The 12,603-nt window shown below is 39.5% G+C and overlaps 1 protein-coding gene across 5 annotated transcripts in view; it reads right to left on the bottom strand.

Moving 5' to 3' along the window:
- Positions 1 to 12,603, bottom strand: part of BCAS3 (BCAS3 microtubule associated cell migration factor) — a 572,645-nt gene that overhangs the window by 221,100 nt on the left and 338,942 nt on the right. Inside the window, exon 24 of one of the 5 annotated variants that reach the window (XM_082679098.1) lies at positions 10,759 to 10,853. The exons of the other annotated variants lie outside the window; for them this stretch is intronic. Within the exon in view, the coding sequence (XP_082535224.1) occupies positions 10,783 to 10,853 (71 nt within the window). The 3' untranslated portion in view covers positions 10,759 to 10,782. Of the gene's footprint in view, positions 1 to 10,758; positions 10,854 to 12,603 lie in introns of those variants that run through there. 5 annotated transcript variants of the gene reach the window in all.

Here is a 12,603-nt window from a genome sequence, read left to right as displayed (position 1 = left end):
TTCTTGGATTGGAAGAATCAATATTGTGAAAATGACTCTACTGCCCAAAGCAATCTACAGATTCAATGCAATCCCTATCAAACTACCAATGGCATTCTTCACAGAATTAGAAGAAAAAATCTTACTATTTGTATGGAAACACAAAAGACCCCGAATAGCCAAAGCAATCTTGAGAAAGAAAAATGGAGTTGGAGGAATCAGGCTCCCCAACTTCAAACTATACCACAAAGCTACAGTAATCAAGACAGTATGGTACAGGCACAAAAACATAAATATAGACCAATGGTACAGGATAGAATGCCCAGAGATAAACCCACGCACATATGGGCACCTAATTTATGACAAAGGAGGCAAGAACATACAATGGAGAAAAGACAGCCTCTTCAGTAAGTGGTGTGGGGAAAACTGGACAGCTACCTGTAAAAGAATGAAATTAGAACACTACTTAACACCATACACAAAAATAAACTCCAAATGGATTAAAGACTTAAATGTAAGACCAGACACTATAAAACTTTTAGAGGAAAACATAGGAAAAACACTCTTTGACATAAACCACAGCAAGATCTTTTTTGACCCACTTCCTAGAGTAACAGAAATAAAAACAAAAATAGACAAATGGGACTTAATTAAACTTAAAAGCTTTTGCACAGCAAAGGAAACCATAAACAGGACAAAAAGACAACTCTCAGAATGGCAGAAAATATTTGCAAGTGAAACAATAGACAAAGGATTAATCTACAGAATATACAAACAGTTCATGGGGCTCAATATCAAAAAAACAAACAATCCAGCTAAAAAATGGGCGGAAGATCTAAATAGACATTTCACCAGGGAAGACATACAGATGGCCAAGAGGCACATGAAAAGATGCTCATCATCACTAATTATTAGAGAAATGCAAATCAAAACTACAATGAGGGGCTTCCCTGGTGGCGCCGTGTTTGAGAGTCCGCCGGCCGATGCAGGGGACACGGGTTCGTGCCCTGGTCTGGGAAGATCCCACATGCCGCGGAGCGGCTGGGCCCGTGAGCCATGGCTGCTGAGCCTGCACGTCCAGTGCCTGTTCTCCGCAACGGGAGAGGTCACAACAGTGAGAGGCCTGTGTACCCAAAAAAAAAAAAAAAACTACAATGAGGTGTCACTTCACGCTGGTCAGAATAGCCATTATCAAAAAACCTAGAAACAAAAAATGCTGGAAAGGGTGTGGTGAAAAGGCAACCCTCCTACACTGTTGTTGGGAATGTAAGTTGATACAACCAGTATTGAAAACAGTATGGAGGTTCCTTAAAAAACTAAAAATAGAACTACCATATGGGGAGCTCCCTGGTGGCGCAGTGGTTAAGAATCCACCTGCCAATGCAGGGGACACGGGTTTGAGCCCTGGTCCGGGAAAATCTCACATGCCGCAGAGCAACTAAGCCCATGTGCCACAACTACTGAGCCTGTGCTCTAGAGCCCGTGAGCCACAACTACTGAGCCTGAATGCCACAAATACTGAAGCCCATGTGCCACAACTACTGAAGCCCGCACGCCTAGAGCCCGTGCTCCATAACAAAGAGCAGCCTCCGCTGACCACAACCAGAGGAAGCTGGTGCGTGGCAACGAAGACCGAACACAGCCAAAAATTAATTAAAAATTATATTAAAAAAAAAAGAACTATCATATGACCCAGTAATCCCACTACTGGGCATATACCCTGAGAAAACCATAATTCAAAAAGAGACATGCACCGCAATGTTCACTGCAGCACTATTTACCATAGCCAGGACATGGAACCAACCTAAATGTCCATCAACAGATGAATGGATAAAGAAAATGTGGCACATATATACAATGGAATATTACTCAGCCATAAAAAACAAAATTGAGTTATTTGTAGTGAGGTGGATGGACCTAGAGTCTGTCATATGGAGTGAACTAGGTCAGAAAGAGAAAAACAAATACCGTATGCTAATGTGTTCATATGGAATCTAAAAATATATACGTATATATATGTAGGTTATATTCTGTTGGACAATATATCCTTATAGCTTATTTTTTTTTGAATTTTAGAATTTTATTTATTTTTTTATACAGCAGGTTCTTATTAGTTATCCATTTTATACCTATTAGTGTATATATGTCAATATAGCCAATATTTTATAAAAACTATAAATGGAGCATAACCTTTAAAAATTGTGAATCACTATATTGTATACCTGTAACTTATATAATATTGCACAGCAACTATACTAATAAAAATTTTTATTCCAGAAAAAGAAATGGTACTGATGAACCTAGTTGCAGGGCAGTAATAAAGAGGTAGATGTGGAGAATGGACTTGATGACATGGGGTGGGAGGGCGAAGCTGGGGCGAAGTGAGAGTAGCATCGACATATATACACTACCAAATGTAAAATAGTTGGCTGGTGGGAAGCAGCCGCATAGCACAGGGAGATCGGCTCGGTGCTTTGCGATGACCTAGAGGGGTGGGATAGGGAGGTTGGGAGGCAGACTCAAGAGGGAGGGGATATGGGGACATGTGTATGCATATGGGCAATTCGTTTTGTTGTGCAACAGAAAGTAACACGGTATTGTGGAGCAATTATACTCCAATAAAGATCTATTTAAAAAAAAACAGCTTTATTGAGCAATATCTGACACATCATACAAATCATCCTTTTGAAGTGTACAATTAATTCAATGTGAATCAAGCCTTTTTTAAAAATTGAAAACTTTTGGCTGTGTTAGGTCTTCGTTGCTGCGCGTGGGCTTTCTCTAGTTGAGGTGAGCGGGGACTCCTGTTCGTTGCAGTGCGCGGGCTTCTTATTGTGGTGGCTTCTCTTGTTGTGGAGCACAGGCTCTAGGCATGCGGGCTTCAGTAGTTGTGGCATGCAGGCTCAGTAGTTGTGCTTCGTGGGCTCTAGAGTGCAGGCTCAGTAGTTGTGGCGCATGGGCTTATTTGCTCCGCGGCACATGGGATCTTCCCGGACCACGGCTTGAACCCGTGTCCCCTGCATTGGCAGGCGGTTTCTTAACCACTGACCCACACAGAGAAGCCCCTGAATCAAGTCTTTTAACACATAATTCAACATTACCCAGTACCCAGTATGGGCTACTGACTCTGTAAGGTTCTAGAGCAGTGGCTCTCAAATGGGGACAATTTTGCCCACCAGGACACATTTGGCAACGTTTGGAGACATTTTTGATTTTCATGATGGGTGGAAGCTATTACTATTTAGTGGATAGAGGCCGGGGATACTGCTAAACATCCTACAATGCACAGGACAGCCCCACAACAAAGAATTATCCAGTCCAAAATGCCAGTAGTGCTTAGGTTAAGAAACTTGTTCTTGGCATACAAAGATGAACAAGAGACAATATCTGTCTGCCCAAAGCTTACTGTCTGGTGAAAGAGTGCAAGGTGGAGACAGCACAGGATGCTAGGGTTGCAGAGAGAAGAGGACGCTTAAGCCAAAAAATATTGGAAGACAAACAGGAATTTGCCAGGGGTACTCAGTATGGAAAGGAGTGATTTCATGCAGAGGGACTAACGTGGAAAAATACTGATATGCAGAAAGCATGTTGGAGTCTAAGAAGTTCCAGGAGTTCAGAATAGTTACAGCTCAGGAGAGAACAAGAAAATAGAAGATTACACAGGAGCCCGATCATCATGGTTTTGTATGTCATGCTAGGAAAGAACTTGGACTTGATCTTATAATCAGTGGTCAACAAACATTTTCTGTAATGAACCAGATAGGAATATCTTTAGGCCATATGGTCTCTGTTACAACTACTCAACTCTGGGATCATAGTGAGGAGAAAGCAGCCATCGACAATCCGTAAGTGCATAATGAATGTGGCTATGTTCCATTAAAACTTTACTTATGGGCACTAAAATTTGAATTGCATGTAATTTTCAGGGTTAATAAAATACTCTTGTCCTTTTGATTTTTTTCTTCCGTATAAAACTGTGAAAACCTTTCTGTACCTGTGGGCTGTAGCTGTACATAAGCAGATGGTGACAGTAGTTTGCCAAGCCCTGCTATAGTGAATACACAGGACTTCAAGGTGACAAGTCAGCTGATCAGATAAAAAATGAAGCGGGGCATTTTTCTTGAGATCTCTGGAGGGACGGACCATCTTCTAGCCATTCCTGCTAAAGAACAAATGGACTTGGGCCTAAATTTTGTCAATACCTTGCCTGTAATACTTACAATGAGGTGGTATGCTAACTAAAGGAAAGGAAAGCTCATTTTAGGCTACTGTGGTGAAATGACATTTACCTAATGCAGATATAAATTTCTTCATAATTAGTGGGCACTTGACACTAATGTAATCTGATTACTGCAGCAAAGTCATCTTTAAACTAAATCCCCAGTACTGACAGAGTATGTCCTTGAATTAAGCAAATGAGGGCTAAGTGACAAAAAGTACCAGCTATTAAGAAACAACTCCATATTTATAATCATCTGTTATACTGAAGAGAAGACCAAATACCTCATAGTATCAATATGAGAAGTATGACACAGACCGCTTGACACATAGGTAAGGTGTCCTCACTATCTTAGCCCTGATATTATCCCAATTCAAATTCTAGAAACTTCAAGCTACTGGAAACCTCTTACTTTTAATTTGGAACTATTTTCAAGAGAGAGGTCTGATAACATGGATTCAAATTGTGAAGACAGTATGTCACTTTTACTCAATTTAAAAATGTTTTATTAAAAAATAAACTGTGTAAGAGAAAAGTACAAGAATACTGATCTAGAGAAACATTTCTTTAAAAAACTTGTTTCTTCCTGATTCCAATTTTGTATGATTTGTAATAGCCACAATGGTGTACTATTATAACTAAAGCCATTTCAAATCTAAACAACTGTCTTTTACATCTTTGATGTGGCTGACTCTTTATGAATAATTATGATCTTTCTTAGGGACAATAAACATACGTCAAAAGGATTGTTTTGAGGATTAATTGATCTGTTTGTAATTTAATTACATAGTGTCTGGTATAGAGTATATGCTCCATCGAGGTTAGGTATCATTAAACACGAAATGTATTACAATCACTACTTCAACTTCTCTCTAAATGTGTCACCACGACAGAGTTCTCACGACTTTAAAATACTTTTCAAAGAATTCAAGAATCGAAAGAACCTAGAAAGTGCACGGTCCAGCTCTCATATTATATAAATGGATTGACTGACCGAAGTCACACAGGGAGATGATATATCTTGGTATAAAGAGCAAGGGCTCTGTAGTTGAACATGCCTGATTTTGAGTCCTGGCTCCACCAGCTGAGTTAACTCAGCCAAAACCTCAATTTTCTAATTTATAAAAATGTGGCTTAAATGAGATGATGCTCACAAAGTACTGAAGACAGTGACTAACATATTTTTTTAAATCAATAAATGTTCACTATTATTTTGATCTTAATTTTCCTACCATGAAATTATATTTCCTCTGTCCATCTTTTGAAGAAATGTGTGTAAATTGCTCCTGTATTTGTTCTGAACTTGACTCCTAGCTAACTATACTGACAGGCCACACCAGACTAAGGCAAATTATTTAAAATATTTATTTTCCAAATCCAGCAAACGCTACCTCTCCCTTTCTTTGTACAATTCCTTCGTTAGTATATACCTCAACTTCAAATTATTTTAGTAAGTCTTCCAATGCTTCAATTTCTCCAACTCTGCTCCATGGGTCCTGGGAACACATATGTAAAAACTGTGCTAAATATATCTGTGGAATGCCTTGTTAAAGATTACACAATAAGGAACAAAAGATGGTGTTTCTGGAGATTCCAAGCAGTTGTGGGCCAATGAACATCACAGAAAGCATCCTTCCAATTCATTTGCTTAAAAGGCTAAGGAAATAATCTATTTCCTTTTCTCTGTTTTCTATCTGGTTTCTCAGATGTGTTCCCAGATACTCAAAGAAAGATTCAGATATCCATGAAATCTTAATATGCCTGTTTGAAGCCAGGAAAAATAAAGAATAGTACGCCAATATTGAAGACCAGAAAAAGTCCATCAGTACTTGAGGGGGAATTTTGTTCAGTCTTGGAAATTACTGAAAGAGTCTACTTCCATGGTAACTGGGGAAGAAAATGCCAAACGGTTTAAATTTACACGGCATTCCACGACCCTGAAGCATGCTCCTGAAGTGATCCTACAAACTTGGCAATTACTCTAACAGCCTAAGTCTTCATCTGTTGCCAGATGAGCTGCAGCAATTTTTGGCCTTGCCTTACAGCCCTTGCACTTGACATCATTTAGCCTAGACTCAGCCCTTGACCTTGCCTTTATAGTTGGGGAAGAGTTCAGAGGGACCAAACCTCGATAGAAACAACCTAAGTGTGAAAGGTTTTACCCCAAGGCTTCTCTCAATGAGTGCTCTTTAATATTTAACGTTGATCTTTAATCTCATATGTTCATCAGAATGGGATAAGTGCAAACTCTCCCTTCTATCTAAGAAACATTAAGCTCATAATTTGTTGTTCTTATTTGTTTCTTTGTTTTTGTTTTGCCTTAAGGCAGAAGTAGAAGGCCATAATGGTAACTTGAAAGGCTCCTCTCACACTAAGGATTGTATCTTTTTTTTTTTTTTTTTTTTTTGCGGTATGCGGGCCTCTCACAGTTGTGGCCTCTCCCGTTGCGGAGCATAGGCTCCAGACGCGCAGGCTCAGCGGCCATGGCTCAGCGGCCCACATGCTCCGCGGCATGTGGGATCTTCCCAGACCAGGGATCCAACCCGTGTCCCCTGCATTGGCAGGCGGACTCTCAACCACTGCGCCACCAGGGAAGCCCAGATTGTATCTTTTTATCAGCTTTGTTCATCTGATTGGATTCTATTTAAATTTTCCTTTAACCTTGGATGTTTGAGAGGTTCTTGAGCACACTGAGACTTTCTCCACAAAAAGGAAACCCCTTGATTGGATTAGAAACCACTACCTGCCTCTGGAAATCAAACCTTTCAGTAGGGTCAGATCAATCTGAACTTAAATTCTTTGATGTTTTCCTGTTAACCCAAGTAGATCTGCTCAGGAGCTTCTTATTAAGAAGGGCAGGGCTGGGGCTATATCTCCTATTTTTTGTCTTTCCTTCTCTCCATCTTGCCTTCTCAACATTGAACAAAGTATTGTGGGCGCCATGAAGTATTCTGGTGAACGAGAGCAGACTGTTACGCATGTACCTGGTTAAAGTGCTGCGTACTTTCTTCAATGTTGAGAAGGCAAGATGGAGACAAGGAAAGACAAAAAGTAGGAGATATAGCCCCAGCCCTGCCCTTCTTAATAACACTAGATTTGGAACTTTCGACCTAGTTGTGATTAAAATTACCAAGGGAGTAGGAATTTGTTCTTTCTACTGGCATTCTGTCTTGTAAAAAGAAGAAGAAGGGAAGGTGATTATAGGTACCTAACATCAAATTTAGTAAAAATCACTGAATAGAAAACCAGAAGTGTGATTTAATGACCTAAGAAATTAGGCAAAAGTGTCAAGTCTGAAGAATTTTAAAATGGTTATAGGTCAAAGCATTAAAAACTTCTTTGGGGATGGAGTGGCTATAAGGCGAACCCGGTTAGGAATCTGCCAGGGGTTAATTGCAACCCTGCATGAAAAGCAGTTAACAAGTGAGAATTAGAACACCCAGGAGGAAAAGAAAAATGTTTCCAGTGCCATAAGAAATAAACAACAAAGGAGAAATATTTCCTTTGGCTACCACTGCCTCCTTTTCAAAAGCTCAGAGGAGCTACGGGGAATGCCAAGGACTGGTTTTCTCTCAACTCCCTCTGAAACATTTGTCTTCATTACCACTCTTTTTAATCAGGGCTCCTTCATGAGTGTTTCTGCTCAGCCCCTAAGGGGCAGCTCTGGTCTGCGATAAATCAGAGTCCACACCGCAAGTCACTAATCAGCACTCCCAGGGAAAGAAAAACAGAGAAGTGCAGACCACTACACTGAAAAGGACTGGCGGCTCACAGGCCTCAAGGAAGAAAGGCCTTTATGTAGAAATAATAAATTAGTGGAGGTGGAATAGCACTCCAATGTCTAGGACTTATTTTAAAATCTCAAACGCAAATTGTTCACACTTAATCATAAGAATTTAGAAGATAATTTCGTTTTAGCAATGTAAGGCAGATTATGAGTTTGCTTAATGAATCGAATTTGTACCCCCAGCTCAATGATTTTGATACCTAACTCAAAACTTAGTTAAGACTCAGAGATGTCATTGAGAAATAAAACAAAAAATTCCAGGTGAGGACTCTAATGTCTATAATATGACTGTTACTTTGCTTAAATGGAACTAGGATCATAAAATTATGAACATATTGTATTTTTTCTCTGGAAAGGATCTTAGAAATAATCTAAGAAAAAGACTAAATGGAGTGGCTAGAAGTCAGCAGAGCTTGTTAGTAGCACAGTTTACTCTAGAAACTAGGATTCCAAACATCTTACACAACTATAGATCTCATGCATGAGTCAATACTGAAAAATCACCACTTAACAGAGAAAAGTGAAGAGTAGAATATGAATCAGGAAATGTGGGCTACAGTCCTATGTCCACCACTTACTCGCTTACCTTGGCTAAATCACTGAACACTCTGAGTCTCAATTTCTTCACCTGTAAGACGGGGTTTACATATTTCCTGCATATATTATAGGGCTGCTGCAATATATATACAAGGTATTATTAAATTATTATAAATGACTTTTCTGAGAGGTAGAATGGGCTGAAGAGCTAACGGGATTCAGGTGAAGCAGAGAAAATTCACTTTTCAGAGGAAGACAGATACAGATTGTAGCAAATACTACTAGAATCCTAGGATACAAGCTTAGGTATGAAATCACCCCTGAGACACAAAATCAGACCATAGTGTGGAATGCAAATTAGCAAGCCAAGAGTTGAGTTCATGGCTTCCAAAATAGATGCTAACTTTTCTAATGGCAAACCTAAGACCTACTTTATATCTATCTGCCTATGACAAAGTGAGGATGGCATGGACTCCAGAAAGAAATCATAGGAGACACTTAGCCAAATACATGATGCCGTGTGGCAGTAAAGGCAACACGCCTGCCTAGGAGCCAAGACGTACTGCTGTTCCAGCTTTGTTGGTATGTTATTGCTTGTTGTCTGTGAAAGCTGAAGCATGATAATGTCATCTCACCATGGCCTGACAGATATGGATATTGTCCTTACACAGAGCACAGAGGAGCCCCCCGCTGAGGCAGAGTCATAGGTATGCAAAAATGCTAGTTTTCCTACACTCCAATATTATTAAAATATAACTAAGGAACTAGCATCCGTCAAAGTGATGAACACTTCCTGAATCTAACTGCATAAAACAGCCTCCTGTTTTTCCTAATGTAACCAGAACCTTTGTCTGTCATTAACTTTATGAAGAAAAACTCTCATAAGACCTCAGGAGAAACACTGTTTGATACTGATCTTAGGAGCCAGGATCTGACCTGCTTGGAGCCCAACTGAACTAAAAAGAAGGACAATTTGATTAGACTGCAGGTGTTTATAGAAGGGATATACAAGAAGCATGGCTAGAATTTTGAATCTTCATTCAAAATACTAGACTTCATATTGTAAAACGGGAGCAATGAAATGATGAAAGCAGTATTTGAGGAAGAAGTTTCTATCAGCATTATGTAGGATAAACTCGGGGAAGTGGCAGGTTCAGACAGACTGACATTTGGGGGACCAAGGTTGACACTGCTGCAGTGCTCCAGGCAAGAGGTAATTAAGAATCAGTTTTGTGGTCATTCTGATGAATGGGGGCAAGGGGTTTCCTTGGCTTGTACTGACTATTCTCTTGGATATAAGAGAATTAATCACACTGTAATAGGGAAGAACAAATCCAACTCCACATTAGATCTGTTTCTTTTACTTTAACCTCTGTATTCTATTGCTTTAAGAGTGTTGCCTATAGCCTGAAATATACAGAATAGCCCATTCTCAAGGCTCTGATCTTTAAGAGTATAACACTTTTTCATTCACATAGAGATAAAAAGTTGCAGAACAGAGAATAACATTTGTCTTGTTGGAGTTTTACAGGAACATTGAGACCTGACCTACCTAGACAGCTGCAAGAACAAAGGATTCCAACACCAAGAAGTGTGCAATAACCAACCATGCCCCTTCCCTCATCTTGCCTTTAAAAATACTTTGCTGAAACCCTTTAGGGAGTTCAGGGATGTTTAGGGCATAAGCCACCCATTCTCCCTGCTTGGCCCTGAAATAAACCTTTTTCTGTTCCAAATGTTGACGTTGTTTCGGTATTGCTTTGTACAGACTAATTGCTCATAGTTAACTGGGAAGATATTTTATATTTGTTGGTTTTTAAGGAGCTCTGAAAGTTAGAACTAAGAGGAATACTTATGCAATTATTATTAAATACTATTAAGAATTTGAAAGAGCTTTAGATTAAAAAGTATTGACAGTAAATTTAGAGTTAGTCATATAAGCTCAGTAAAGTTGAATGTGGGTCTTTCAGCTGTCTACCAAATATGTGATTAGAACAGCTGGGCAGATGCCATTAGGGAATCATCCATATGCTCTCGGGGACCTGCCAACTGTCTGAGCCACAGAAGCAGAGTGTGGGTGATAACGCTGAGAATCCAAAATGGCCTTTACAAACAACAACACACCAAGAATCACTCACGGTCTAAAGAAAAGCACCAGCAGATTTGTCAAGTACAGATACGGATTTTATTTTGCTTTTAAATGTTGGAATTAAACCAGATACAATTTCATGATGTGCTATGAGAAATGAATAAGTCTACCTTATACACAAAAATGGCTTCCGTAGACCCTGAAGAACAGCTCAGCAGAAGAAATAAATCGAGGTGTAGTTCCTAAATATGGGCAGAGAAGAACATAGAGAAGTTCATGGGACAATGAAAGGTGTCCAACAAAGGCGCTAAAACTGAGGATCTGCACCTCCCTGTACAGGACCTCGGGGTCTCCTCAACCTCACACGTGAGAGCAAAGCTCCTCCTCTCTGTTTTCCTGAGTACTGTAAGGAAAGGAGGCTCAAAGTCTTGGAGGTTGAAAATCAAGTCTGGCTGCTATAAAGCAACCCCTCTCAGATATATTCTCATTCCTGACAAATACCCACCCACCGGCAGGCCTGGGAGACACATGGCGACCAGAGCAAGTTGTCAAAACTTATCATTATAAAACGTCCATCTTCCCAAAGTACAACCTTTGCTCAACGCAGTGTTTTCCTTGGAAGACAGCTCTTCTGAGAGCTATAAAAAGGTGGTTAGAATTGATGAGGTAAGCTCTTGTAGTCAAGCTAACCATCATGTTAAAAATGTAAAGGTGAATAATGATGGTGGAATGCTTAACCAAAACCAAAAACTAATAACAACAACAAAATTCATTAATTATGTCCCTCTACTTCAAAGAATTTCATAATTCTTAGCATTCCTCTTTTGAGAAAAGAAAACTGCGTGCAAATTTTACGGCCCTCCTACTTTAATTTCCTTTCTTACGCCATACCCTCAGATGGCTAGCCTGGTGCTACGTGGCCTAGGCTACATACAAAATTCACAGCTCTTTGCCTGATCTCATGATCCTCTATCAAAAAACAGCACTTTCAAAAGTGTTTCCTGTCTAGTTCTGCCATTGCGTGAGTATTGCCTTGGCTGGATCCGCTGCCAAATTAAGTCCCTTTGGTAAAAAAAACTGCAGGGAACTCAATACAGCCCTGTCCCCCCTCTACCTTAGGTTTGACATCCGGAAGTGACTTAGGAAGTACTCTAATGGTTACCAAATTTTTGGAAACTGATTTAACTTTCCTGAGCTAAACATGTGTTTAGGAGAGACTACATCACTAATCATCACTTGACCCTGTGACAGACCAAAATTTGCTGATTTTTTTTTCCCTTAAAAAAAAAAGAAAGAAAGAAAAAAACAACTTTTATCAGCTAGCACAATGATGTAAATGCAAAATCATGTTGTGAGATGACTGCAAACATGCTGATTTCCAGATGTTGGACAAGATAGTGCAGAAACACCGAAAAGGACGGTTAACAGTTTCTGTCACAAACTCTGCTGGGTTACTTGCTTTCTGGGGACTTTACACAGCTGTCAAACCATTTAGGATAGAGAAGAACTGAAGGTTTCTTGTCAGTTGGCAAATTCTAATCCATCGACTCTGGGTAAAAAGAACTTTGTCTCTGAAAACACAGACAATTTTCCAAATCTATTATTATTACTGTGATCAGAAATAACTACAGTGTGTAATTTACTCAAATATATATTTATTGTTGCCATACGTTTTATTTAAATAAGCTTGTACACCAATCATAGAAGGTACAAATCTAGAGCAAAGCTCTGCACATTCCACTAAATATCCCCTCCATATATCAGCCATAGATAAAATCATGTCAAAACAGAATAGCTCAGGCTGTCCCTGCTGCATGGGCTTCTTTTTTATGGACTCATCCTTGACTCACACTATTCCTGGTGGGAGTCTTCCCCAAAAAATCCAGATTTAGTTGTCAGATTTACACTATCAAAAAATCTCTAAAATGAGTGGGTTCCTTAAAAGAAAAGCCAAACTCTGGGTAATTACATTCAAATTCCTTAATCACATTT

This window comes from Grampus griseus (genome assembly GCF_964374135.1).
Source record: "Grampus griseus genome assembly, chromosome: 20".
NCBI classification, from domain to species: domain Eukaryota; kingdom Metazoa; phylum Chordata; class Mammalia; order Artiodactyla; family Delphinidae; genus Grampus; species Grampus griseus.
Note: the sequence above shows the minus strand (reverse complement) of the source record. Positions and strands in the feature narration are given on the sequence as shown.